This window comes from Arachis ipaensis, chromosome B02 (genome assembly GCF_000816755.2).
Source record: "Arachis ipaensis cultivar K30076 chromosome B02, Araip1.1, whole genome shotgun sequence".
In the NCBI taxonomy this organism is placed as follows: domain Eukaryota; kingdom Viridiplantae; phylum Streptophyta; class Magnoliopsida; order Fabales; family Fabaceae; genus Arachis; species Arachis ipaensis.
This window is the reverse complement of record NC_029786.2, coordinates 50,556,522-50,568,182: the sequence shown is the minus strand read 5'-3', so window position 1 is coordinate 50,568,182 and position 11,661 is coordinate 50,556,522. Positions and strand designations below refer to the sequence as shown.

The following is an 11,661-nucleotide window of genomic DNA, read 5'->3' as shown; positions in this document are numbered from 1 at the left end:
AAATTTAAGAAATTTCTATTATGAATAAATATGATTTATTCTATTAATTTGAGCCCTTAAAGATTAATTTATTAGAAATGATTAAATTGATTTTGATAAATACTTTAATTTTAAGTCAATTAGTATTTACGCACAATTTTGATTATAACTAGTTATTTTATATATAAATTGAAATTAAAGTTATGATAGAAAAATAATAAAAGGTCATATAATTTAATATAGGTAATTGATATTTCGAGTTTAACTGTATTTTATAGAATGTGATTAGTATGCTTATTTTATAATTTAAATTAAAAATAATTGTTTGAGCTCATTGATATGCTGATAAATAAAATCTTATGCATTTTGAAAGTAATTTTTTATGAAGTAATTTTTATGGTATTATATTTGAATCTTAAATTATTATTCTTTCTCAAATATTTTGTAAAGGTTGTTATATTACTCATATACATTATACCTTAACCTTAAATTCCTAATTAAAAACCTAATTTGATCCTAAAGTCACAAAACACACGCACAAACAGAATGAGAAAGAAAGGAAACAGGGGAGCTCGAGGGGGAAAATAGAAAGGGAGAAGAAAGGAAGTTGAAAGAGGGAAGATGGGGGAAAATGGAGAACAGGAAGGGAGACAGAGGACGAGGGAGAAGGAGAGAGGGGGAGGACGAACAACGCTATGGAGCTTGGCGCCGCTACCGAGCTGCTGTCGCAGAGAAGAAAGAGAGAGGCGAACGTGACCCACGGAGGAGAGGAAGGAGCTACCGTCGAGCCACGCCCCGTTTCCTTGTTCGTGTATTGCCGTTGCCGTTCGCTGAGGGTGAGACGCGAAGAGAAGATGCTGACCTGCACCATCGTGCCTCGCTATCTTCGTCGAGCCTTCATCATTGTCGCTCCCTATTCCCGTTGCCATCAGGGTTTGCTGCCGCTGCCATTGAGAGTGACGCAGCAGAGGAGGAGTCGTTCCTCTTCCACTGCCGTCGCCGGAGACCTTGGTTGCTACTGTTCATATGGGTGAGTTCGTTATTCCCTAGTTACCAGAGTCACTGTCTATGAATCTTTTGTTGCTTTAGAATGACCTTGTCCCCATCTTTAATGTTCCTGAGTACACTATAGTTGTTGGAATCGTTACAGCTGGAATTTGTCACCGGGGGAGAGAAGCGGCTGCACCATCCTCTTCATTTTGACATTGAACCTCTATTCCTAACCATGTAACGCTCTTGCTCTTGTTCTATTTGGTATTTTGTTTCTCTATTATGTTCTTATTTTAATTATGATAGCCAATATCTCTGTTTTAGTATTATGGTGTTATGCTGAAATTGCCGAAATTGTCGTTGCTGCGAGCGTAACCAGAATTGATGCTGCTGCCGCCGTCCCGGTTGCGTTGAAATCGCCGCTGCAGTTGCCAGTTTAGACTAAGCAGGGATTGTTGCGTTAAACTATGCGAGTGCGACATCGAGGTAGGGGTTTTAAAATGATTTTAATTTAGGAATGCCTACAAGGTTTATTGAATAACTGCAAATAGATTTAATATCTGTGAGTAATTGATTGACGATGTGAATATTGAATTGTGGCTGAAATTGTGATTGGAATGGTTGAGATTGTTATTTGGAATTGTTGATTAGTGATATTGATTGATTATATGGATTGGGATTTGTTTGATGACTAATTGTTGAGAATTTCTGAATTTTAATGGGTTATGTTGGATTTGTTACCATTGAGCTGTTATTTGGTATATTGTAATGTTAGTGAACTTGGTTGGTGGTTGATTTGGAGTTAGTTTTGAGGGGTATTGAAGGGTTGGATTTTGAATACAAAATGGTTTGCTGAAAATTAGGTTCTCTTGAAATTAAACGGCAACTTTGAAAGTGAATCAGTGGCTCTATAGTGACTAAAATGATGAGAATTTAAATGTTAAGTAAATTATATTAAGTGTGATTATTGAGATTTAATTTTGAAGGTTTCATATTAACTGGAACATTAGTTATGATTTTTCAAAGTTAAGTCGTGAATCTGATTTTCTGCACTACTTTAAATGAAATCAGAAACTTTGAAAATCTATAACTAATTCTATGATGATCGGATTTGTGAGGGACTAAGTCTGGATTAAGCCTGGGAATATAGGGAGTTGGACTGGTGAATTTGAGACTTTTTCATTAAGTTTATGATTTATGGTAAATTTTTGAATTGGGGATGTCGAATCTGGTTTTCTGGGAAACGTTTAACACAGCAGCAACTTGTTTCTTCTATTGGATTTTCTCCAGTTTTAATTTTGGAATGGAACCAATTTTAAATGAAACTTTGGTCCTAATAATTTAATTTCATAAAAATTTAGAATTGTTAGAGTTGTGGTTTTAAAGATTTGGGTTTTCAAAGAAAGATGTATTATGCAGTAAAAGTCAGGTTTTGTTTTCTAAGTCAGTAACTTTGAGGCTTTATAATTTTTAATTCTGGAATGATATTGAGATGCAACCAATTGCAGGTGAAAGTTGAGTATGTTTAGTATATATGATTTAAATTTCAGGATTCTCCATGTTTTAATAAGTGAATTATGGGACTTGGAAGAGGTTGTGTTCAATGATTTGTAAAACAGAATTCTGCAGAAAATTACCAAACGTCCAAGATACGTAACTCCTTCATTAAAAATGGTATGACCCTGGAACCAATTGAGAAAGAAATTTAGATGAGTTATGTGTAACCACATTAATTTTGAAGGTATTTGGATTTAATTTGGATTTTATATGAAATTTCAAATGTTGTATGCTGCTGCTGTCTTCTGGTTTTAAAACACTGCAGAACAGTCACGGTTTGGCTTATATTCCTGAAGCTAGAGTCAGCAAAAAATTATGATTTTTGGTTTGATAGAAATACTAATCCGAGACGGTCGCATGGATATAAAGTTCGCGTGATTCCAAATTCATTTGATATTTTAAAAATAAAATGGAAATCAGGCTGCCAGGTTGTGTTGACAATTATTTTGGATATGGAATTTAAGAAATAGATTTTCTATACTATTATCAAATGTTTTTGAGAATATATATTGTTGTTGCAACTGCTGAAAGAGACTGATGAAATGTTGAGAAAGAAGGAACCCGTAAGGGTGGCTAAGTCCTATTTTTAAAGAAGATTATGTCCAAATTTTTATAAAAGTAAAAGGACTTAATCAAAATGAATACTTGAGACTTGTTTAACGATAATAACTTTGCTGATTCTTTTGAGAAAATATATTTGGTTTATAAAGTTGCTAACAAGGACATGGGTTTTGTCCCGCTTGCATATTTACAATTACAAAAGAGTATAGAGATAAAGAGAAAAAGAGTAATATAGATACAGATGAAAGAGTATTCAGAGAAAAGTAAAGAGATACAGAGAATAGAGCAATTAGAGTAGAGTAAAAAGATGCAGAGAAAAGAGAAACCAGAACAGAGTAAAGAGATATTTGTATATATTTTCCTGCAGTAAGCAGAGGCTGTCTCAAATGAGCGGCTATTATCATATGCGCATTTATTTAGGAACGGAAAATCATATTCGGGAAATCGGGATTACTCGTGACCGGATAAATGTCGGGATTGCGGGCAGCCAACCGACACATGAGCTCATGGCTTGTACTAGGACTAGACATTCATCATATGCATCTATGTGACATTGTTTAGGTGTGTATATTATAATTGGTTTGCCTATGTGAATAATTCTGTTTAACTGCTAATTGCTATACTTGATGTAATTGCTCTTGATTGTGCTTGAATCTCTTTACTTGTGTTTGTATCTGATTGGCTGGGTTGTAGTGAATTGGGTGTTGATTGAATTGCTTGAGCCTAAGGCCATAATTGGTTTGTGTTTGAGGTTTAGTAAAGTATGAAAGATTAAGCTGGTTCATCATAGACTTAATGAACCTATGCTTGGAACAAATTAGTCATTCATACAGTCTAGGAAAACTTTTAAGACGTATATAAAGTAAAATATGGGTTTAGGATTTTGGATAATTAATTGATGCTTCTAAAGAAGGTTTTAGATTTTTGAAAGTTGAGCCATTGGTTTTCAAAAGAAGTTTATATAAGGCGAGCGATGAATACTACGAATGAAAGTAGTTTTCTTTTCAATGTCTCTAAATGAAATTAACTATTTGCGCTTTATTCTTTACTTTCACAGCATTCTCGACCTCTACTGATAACATGTGGTTTGGTCCTCACCCCCAAATTTTCCACCCTTCCAGCGACAGGTTTGAAGACGCAATTTGAAGCTGCGAGCGATCAATAGGCTTTCTTTATGGTTTTAATTACTTTCATAGAGTCCCCTCGCTATTGTCCTTTGAGATTTTATTTTACATAGAGGGGTAGGTTTAGTATATTGTATTTGAGATTTATTTGGTCTCTTTTGTATAAGAATTATTATCAATAATATTTATGTGATTATTATTATTTGTGAATGTTTGAATTATGACTTTAATGAATAAAAAAAACAAAATTTTCTGGAATTTTCTTAAAACTGAAATGCGAACTCGATACAAAGGCTCGATAATTAAGTAGTTAATACTAGAGAAGGTTACGTAATGTTCTTTCTAGTGGAAATACCCTGACTTAAGCAAGGTATTTTGCTGGACGGGACGTTACACTTTGGGTTAACGAATGCACCTGCTGTTTTCATGGATTACATGAACAGAGTGTTTCGTCCCTTTTTGGACAAATTCGTGGTGGTTTTCATAGATGATATCTTAGTTTATTCTAAAACGGTGAAAGATCATGAGGAGCACTTGAGGATTGTGTTACAAATCTTGAAGGAGCAGAAGTTGTACGCTAAGTTGTCAAAGTTCGAGTTCTGGAAGGAGGAAGTAAAGTTCTTAGGCCACGTGATGAGTAAAGGAGGAATAGTTGTAGATCCTTCTAAGGTAGAAGCGGTGATGGAATGGGAAAGACCAACGACTGTGACAGAAGTTAGGAGCTTCTTGGGCTTAGCAAGGCATTACCGAAGATTTATTGAAAGATTTTTCCGGATTGCGCTGCCAATGACAAAATTAACATGCAAAGAGGTGCCATTTGTGTGGACATCGGAGTGTGAAGAGAGTTTTCAAACGTTAAAGCAGAGATTAACTTCAGCACCTGTTTTGATCTTGCCAGAACCGCATGAACCATTTGAAATATACTGTGACGCTTCCTTGCAAGGTTTGGGTTGCGTGTTGATGCAACACCGGAACGTGGTGGCCTACTTATCACGTCAGCTGAGACCGCATGAGGTGAATTACCCCACTCATGACTTGGAATTAGCGGCGATTGTGTTTGCATTAAAGATTTGGAGGAACCACTTGTATGGAGTAAGGTTTAGCATCTTTTCTGATCATAAAAGTCTCAAGTATATCTTTGATAAGAAGGAGCTTAATATGCGCCAGAGAAGGTGGATGGAGTTGCTTAAAGATTATGATTTCGAGTTGAGTTATCACCCTAAAAAGGCAAACGTAGTAGCAGACGCTCTGAGTCAGAAATCTTTAACAATTGCATGGATGAGGATTAAGGAAGAGGAGCTAGTAGATAAGTTAGTGGATCTTAAGCTGGATATTGGTGAAGTTGCTGGGGGAGCTTGTTTGAACCACCTACAAATCTCAAGCACGTTTAAATCAGAAATACAAAGGGCTCAGCAAGATGAGCAGAAGCTTCAACAATTGTTTCAGCCAGTTGGTGATAAAAGGTGCGAATTCACTAAGGATGATGAAGGGTTATGGAGGTACAAGGGAAGGATTTGCATACCGGATGTAGGGAGTTTAAGACAAGATTTATTGTTAGGAAGCACTAAGATGTATTATGACTTAAAGAAGATGTTTTGGTGGTCGAGGATGAAAGGTGATGTAGCAACCGTAGTATCCAAGTGTTTGACTTGTCAGAAAGTGAAGATAGAGCATCAGAAACCATTAGGAATGCTACAACTACTTGAAATTCCTCAGTGGAAGTGGGAAAGAATTATGATAGATTTTGTGACCGGTTTACTGAGGACTAGGTCGGGATTTGATGCGATTTGGGTGGTCGTGTACTGCTTAACCAAATCTGCTCATTTTTTGTCTATCCGAGTAAATTGTTCTATGGATGAGTTGGAGAGATTGTACATCAAGGAGATAGTAAGGTTGCATAGTGTGCCGTCGAGCATAGTATCGGACCGTGATCCCCAATTCACCTTAAGGTTTTGGGGAGCTTTCCAAAGAGCTTTCGGTACAAAGATATGTCTTAGCACCACATATCATCTGCAAACTGATGGACAGTCGGAAAGGACTATTTAGACGTTAGAGGATATGCTAAGAGCGTGTGTGTTGGATCAACCCAGGAGTTGGGATCGTTACATGCCATTGGTGGATTTTGCATATAACAACAGTTTTCATGCGAGCATTGGGATGGCTCCGTATGAGGCCTTGTATGGACGGAAGTGCCAATCTCTACTTTGTTGGTATGAATCTGGTGAAGCAAGTATTTTGGATCCTGAAGTAATAGCAGAGACTACTGAGAAGATTAAGAGAATACGATAAAGGATTTTGACTGCTCAGAGTCCACAAAAGAGTTATGCAGATCAGAGAAGGAAACCGATTGAGTTTGAGGTAGGAGAAAATGTATTCCTTAGGGTTACTCCAACAACTGCGATTGGAAGAACAATCAAGACCAAGAAGTTGAACTCAAGATATATAGGACCGTTTGAAATTTTGAAGAGATTCGGGCCGGTGGCATATCAAGTCGCTTTGCCACCTCAACTGTCTAACTTGGATGACGTATTCCACGTGTCACAACTCCGTAAGTACACGCCGGATGCGGCTCATGTGTTGGAGCCTGAATCAGTCGAGTTGGAAGAGAACTTGACTTTCCAAGTAACGCCAGTAAGGATCAATGACACTAATCTAAAGAAGCTGCGAGGAAAGGACATTCCATTAGTTAAAGTTGCTTGGGAGCGAGCAGGAGTAGAAGAGCACACTTGGGAATTGGAGTCTGAGATGCGAAAGGATTAATCCGAGCTTTTCTCAGGTAATTCAAATTTTAAAGGTAAAATATCTTATTTGGTGGGGAGAATGTAAGAACTGCAACTAATCAACTGGTTAATTAAGTGATTAATTGCCCAAATTAGATCCAAAAAGTTAGAGTGAGAATTTGAGGATTTAAAGTTGATTTTCAAACTCAGTAGGCTTTTCTGAGTCAGAAAATCTGCTTTCTGCGAAAAACCATAAAAAACTACGGATCGGCAGTTGAATCGGTTGAACCGATTCAAGTCTGCCCGGTACCGCATGAGAACAAGTGAAAACCGGCAAAAACCTTAGAAAAATGTTAGAAATGGAAAACCGGGCGTTAAGTTTAAAGGTTTAGCCCGAAGTTGGGCCAAACGGGCTAAAAATGCTAACGGGTTGGACCGGGCCCAAGTTGGGCCCATGCCCAACATATAAAAGGGTTCATTAAGTGAACCCAATCAGCACCAACACTAAAACACACTCACCAACATGCTGAAAAGAAGTAGAAGGAGAGAAAACACCATTGACACTATTCACCCCTCTTCTTCCAAAGCTCATATCTTGAGCTAGAGAGCTCCGATCGCTGCACTGTTTGTGGCTACGCGTTCCTTGTGAAGAGCTCTACAAAACCCATCCAAGAAACCCTCAAGGTTTTCTCTAATCCTTGCTTAGCCTTGGATTCTTTTTAGTAAATGTGTGGGAGAAGTTTGATTATTGTGGCTTTGGGAGCTCTTGGAACTTATTTGTGCTTAGTGGAGTGGACGTGAAAGCTTGGAAATTGGTTGAAAGCTATTTGGTGATCAATTTGGGTTTTGGTGCATAAGGAAAATCGGCCAAGGTATGGTTTCGGTTTCCTCTATGTAGTATATAATATTCATGGACACTTAGGCTAGTGACCTATAGGATAGGGTTAGAAATTTATATGTTGTTGATGATTATTTGGGTTGATAATGTATGATGAATTGATGTTGTTGTTGTGATTGAATGATGAAGTTGAGATATGATGGATTGGATGAATGAACATTGTTGATTATTAATACGAATCATAGTTGAGTTGATGAGAAAAATTGATAGTGATATAGTGTTAATTGGTGAATATGTGATATATGTGATATTGAGGTTGAGAATAATATGTGAAGGAAAATATGGAAAGAATGGTGCAAAATGTCATGAAGTGTAGGTGTTGATGAGAAATGGAGTTTTGGAATGGTTCTATTTGGTATTGGTTGGGTTGAGTTGTGAAAATAAGTAACTTGGAAAATTGTGAACTTTTGGTAAAATAGAGTTTTTGGTGAACTTTGCTCGACCATAACTTTTGTCTCAATTTTTGAAATTGGTTAAAATTTGTTTAAAATTAAAGATCTTTGAAATCTCTTTAAATTGATATAAAATTTGTGAAAATTGGAATTTTGTAGAGGAAGTTATGATCCTTCAAAGTTGGTGTTAAAAATCTTAAATTCTACAAAGTTGCACGATTTCAAGATTTGCTGATATGTCCGGGTGCACACACTCATGCGGACGCACACGCTGCAAAAATTTTGACATGTGCGGACGCACACATCTGTGCGCACGCACAGGCAGGAAAGTGCGTTCTGGTCGCGGCGTTAGCACAGCTTGTGCGCGCACATATCCAAGGAAAAATTTCAACCTGTGCAGACATACAGGCTTGTGCGGACGCACAAGTTGGGGAGGCTGGTCTGTTGGGGGCGCTGGCACAGGTCGTGCGAGCGCACAGATCCTTGTAAAAATTGACATCTGTGTGTACGCACACCCCTGTGCATACGCACGCGTTTAAAAACTCCTAGAAGTGTGCGCACGCACAGACCCTTGTGCAGCCGCACACGTCCTGTTTCTCAAAATTTTAATTTGTTTTCAACTATTCTACCTTCCCAACATTGTTGTAAGCTTCTAAAATACCATTTTAAGACTTTTGGGCCTAGTTTCGAGTATTAAACTTAAGGGTTCTAGTACTTGGTTTAGTGATAAATTAGAAAACGGAGGCCTAGGTTTCTGGCGTGCTGAGAATGATCTGACGTTGGGAGGATGATAAGTGATATATGAGATAAGGAATGATGAACTTTCATATTGGAAACTGAGTTATGAATGGAAAGTGGTTAAGATGAGTCGAGGACTCAGATTGAGACGATGGATCTCTGTATACTGAAAATATTTTCTGAAAACCACTGAAATATTATTTTTACTGAGAATATGAGACGCTATGCGCCCGGTAGGGACGACGGTTGGATCCCGCCTATCGAGGTAGCGGCGGCGGCATAAGGGCGGTGGTTCGTCCCGCTTGCGTTAAGATGTGAGGTCTGTGGCAAGAGTATCCCGCTCGCATCCCTTCGGACCTATAGGCGAGCAGGCACCGGTACCTGGACAGTGATCCGGGCACTATATCTCGGGGGTTCCCATATGAGAAATCCGAAGGGCGACGTCTCCATGGAGATGTGTCGGGTTGGCAGTTGAACCAACAATGTGATATCACAGCCAATAGGGCAGGCATTCATCATATGCATTTTCTATCTGTTTGTATTCCTTGTTTACTTGTAATGGCTTGCCTAATTGGATAACATGCTTACTTGCTATCTGAATTATTTGCCTTATATGCTTCTACTTGTGTTTTACTTGCATTGTATATTACCTATGTTTTCTACTGGGATTGAGGAGGTTCGGAAGGCGGTGGCGATGGGATCGCATGGAGGATAGGTTAGTGAAGGCTGTGAGACAGCGGTGTTTGGTTAGGATAGAAATCCCTTAAGATAGATCACCCGGTTTACTTATGATAAAGTTTATATTATGATTACTTGTTTTAGAATGCTTTAAGCTTGAATCTTGTGATGGATATGGAGCTTAGGATTGCCTTTGGCATCCTGGGGTCTTATATCCTACATCACTGGGCACTGTTACCATATTGAGAACCTCCGATTCTCATACCATATCTTTGTTGTGTTTTTCAGATGCAGGTCGCAACCCACCTCGGTGAGTTGCTTTGGATGGTGACAGAAGCGGAGGATCCTGGGCCGTTTTGGAGTCTTTTTGGTTTATCTGTTTAGACATCTCCCTTTTGTATTTTGTTTATCCTAGAGGCTTGTATTTGAGAGAAAAACTTGTATAAGCTGTTTTTAAACTGTCAGGTTTCTATATGGTCTGTATATGACTAGCCGGCTTAAACTCCGCGAGTCGAGGCTAGTTTCCTATGATATTATATACTTATCTCTTGATATATCTTATTTGTTTCTTGTGCCACAAGCTAGTAGCTTTGTTAGTACGTTTTGCGCTTTTGAATTCCTATTTTTAAGCTATATCCTTCATCGGGCTTCTAGATTATATTATTCTTTCTATATATCATACGTATGAGCTTTAGAACTATCGTAATCTCTGGTTAACCTTTGCTTTACGACGCGAGGTAAGGCTTAGGCTAATTAGGGTGTTACAGCCGTGTTCATTCTGTAGTAGAGGAGATCAATGACCACGGGCAATGGCTTTGATCACTTACAGCCTGCCATAGAAGAAGATCATTCACAAGCAAGGAAGACAGTAGTACCAGAGTTACTTCAGAAAGACAAAGCAACTCCGACTCTCAACTTTATTCCTATCCCTGAAAACACTTGTTTTACAAATACAAATTATGAATAGTTTCCTCTAATCCAAAAACCTTCTGATTCTGCCTGACTAAGACCTGCAAGACAACCATTGCTTGCTTCAAGCCACAATCCTCGTGGGATCGACCCTGACTCGCTCAGGTTTTACTTGGACGACCCAGTGCGCTTGTTGGTACTACTGCTGTGCGAAATAGTGTGGGTTTTGCGTACACGCGCACCAAGTTTTTGGCGCTGTTGCCGGGAATTGTTGAGTTTGGACAAACTGCTGTATTGTTTTGCTCCTTAGATCAGGTAAGTTTGTTTTACATTATTTTAGTTGAGTCTTTAATTCTTGTTTTCTTCTTCTTCAATTTTTTCAAAAAAAAATTCTTAAAACTTTTTTTTAAATATTTTTCTTTTCTTTGTTCAATTCTTATTCTTGGTTTGAATCCTGCATGTTCATGCTTTTCAATTACAAAAATTTTAAAACCCTTTCAAAAACCTTTTTTTCATATCTCTGGCATCCTCTGAATTATTTTCTTTGAGTCATAGTGTTAATGTTCTTATTGAGTCTTGCATTCTCTTTGAGTCCTATTTTTTTAAAAAAGATTTCAAAAATAATTTTTCTTTGGTTTAATCTTGTGTCAAATTTTTAAGTTTGGTGTCCCTTGGTCTTTTCCTCCAAATTTTCGAAAAAACAAGGGTGTTAGATCTAAAAATTTTAAGTCTTTGTCTTTTTTGTGTTTGTCTATTTTATCATAAAATTCAAAAATAAAAAAATCTTTTGTAACTAATTTCTAAAATAATTTTCGAAATTTCTCAAAAAAATTCAGATTTTGATTTTAAAATTTTATCTTATCTTATCTTAGTTGTCAAGTTTCCAAAAATCAAAATTTTTCAAAAGTAAAAATCATATCTTTTTTAAAAAAGTCTTATCTTTTTCCAAATCATATCATATCTTTTTCAAAATTCAAAAATCTCATCTTATCTTTTTCAAATTTCAAATTTAAAAAAAAAATTAAATCTTTTTAAAAATCAATTTTCTAATCTTATCTTTTTGTTTCTTATCTTATCTTTTCTAACTTCTAATTTTTAAATCATATCTTTTTCAA

General features: G+C 37.1%; 1 protein-coding gene across 6 annotated transcripts; it reads left to right on the top strand.

Annotated features, from left to right (window-relative positions):
- On the top strand, nt 498-4,284 carry LOC107625286. Of its 6 annotated transcripts, none has more exons than XR_001617158.2 (4): nt 498-1,009; nt 1,112-1,206; nt 1,294-1,455; nt 4,145-4,284. XR_001617158.2 is itself a non-coding variant. In XM_016327894.2 (4 exons), the coding sequence occupies exons 1-3, from the start codon at nt 611-613 to the stop codon at nt 1,407-1,409; spliced, it is 555 nt and encodes a 184-aa protein (XP_016183380.1). In that variant the 5' UTR covers nt 498-610; the 3' UTR covers nt 1,410-1,455; nt 4,209-4,256. The 6 variants fall into 6 exon arrangements, 3 of the variants coding, with proteins under 3 accessions (XP_016183380.1, XP_016183381.1, XP_016183379.1); XR_002357413.1 differs by having other exon boundaries at nt 4,209-4,256; XM_016327894.2 differs by having other exon boundaries at nt 1,349-1,455; nt 4,209-4,256.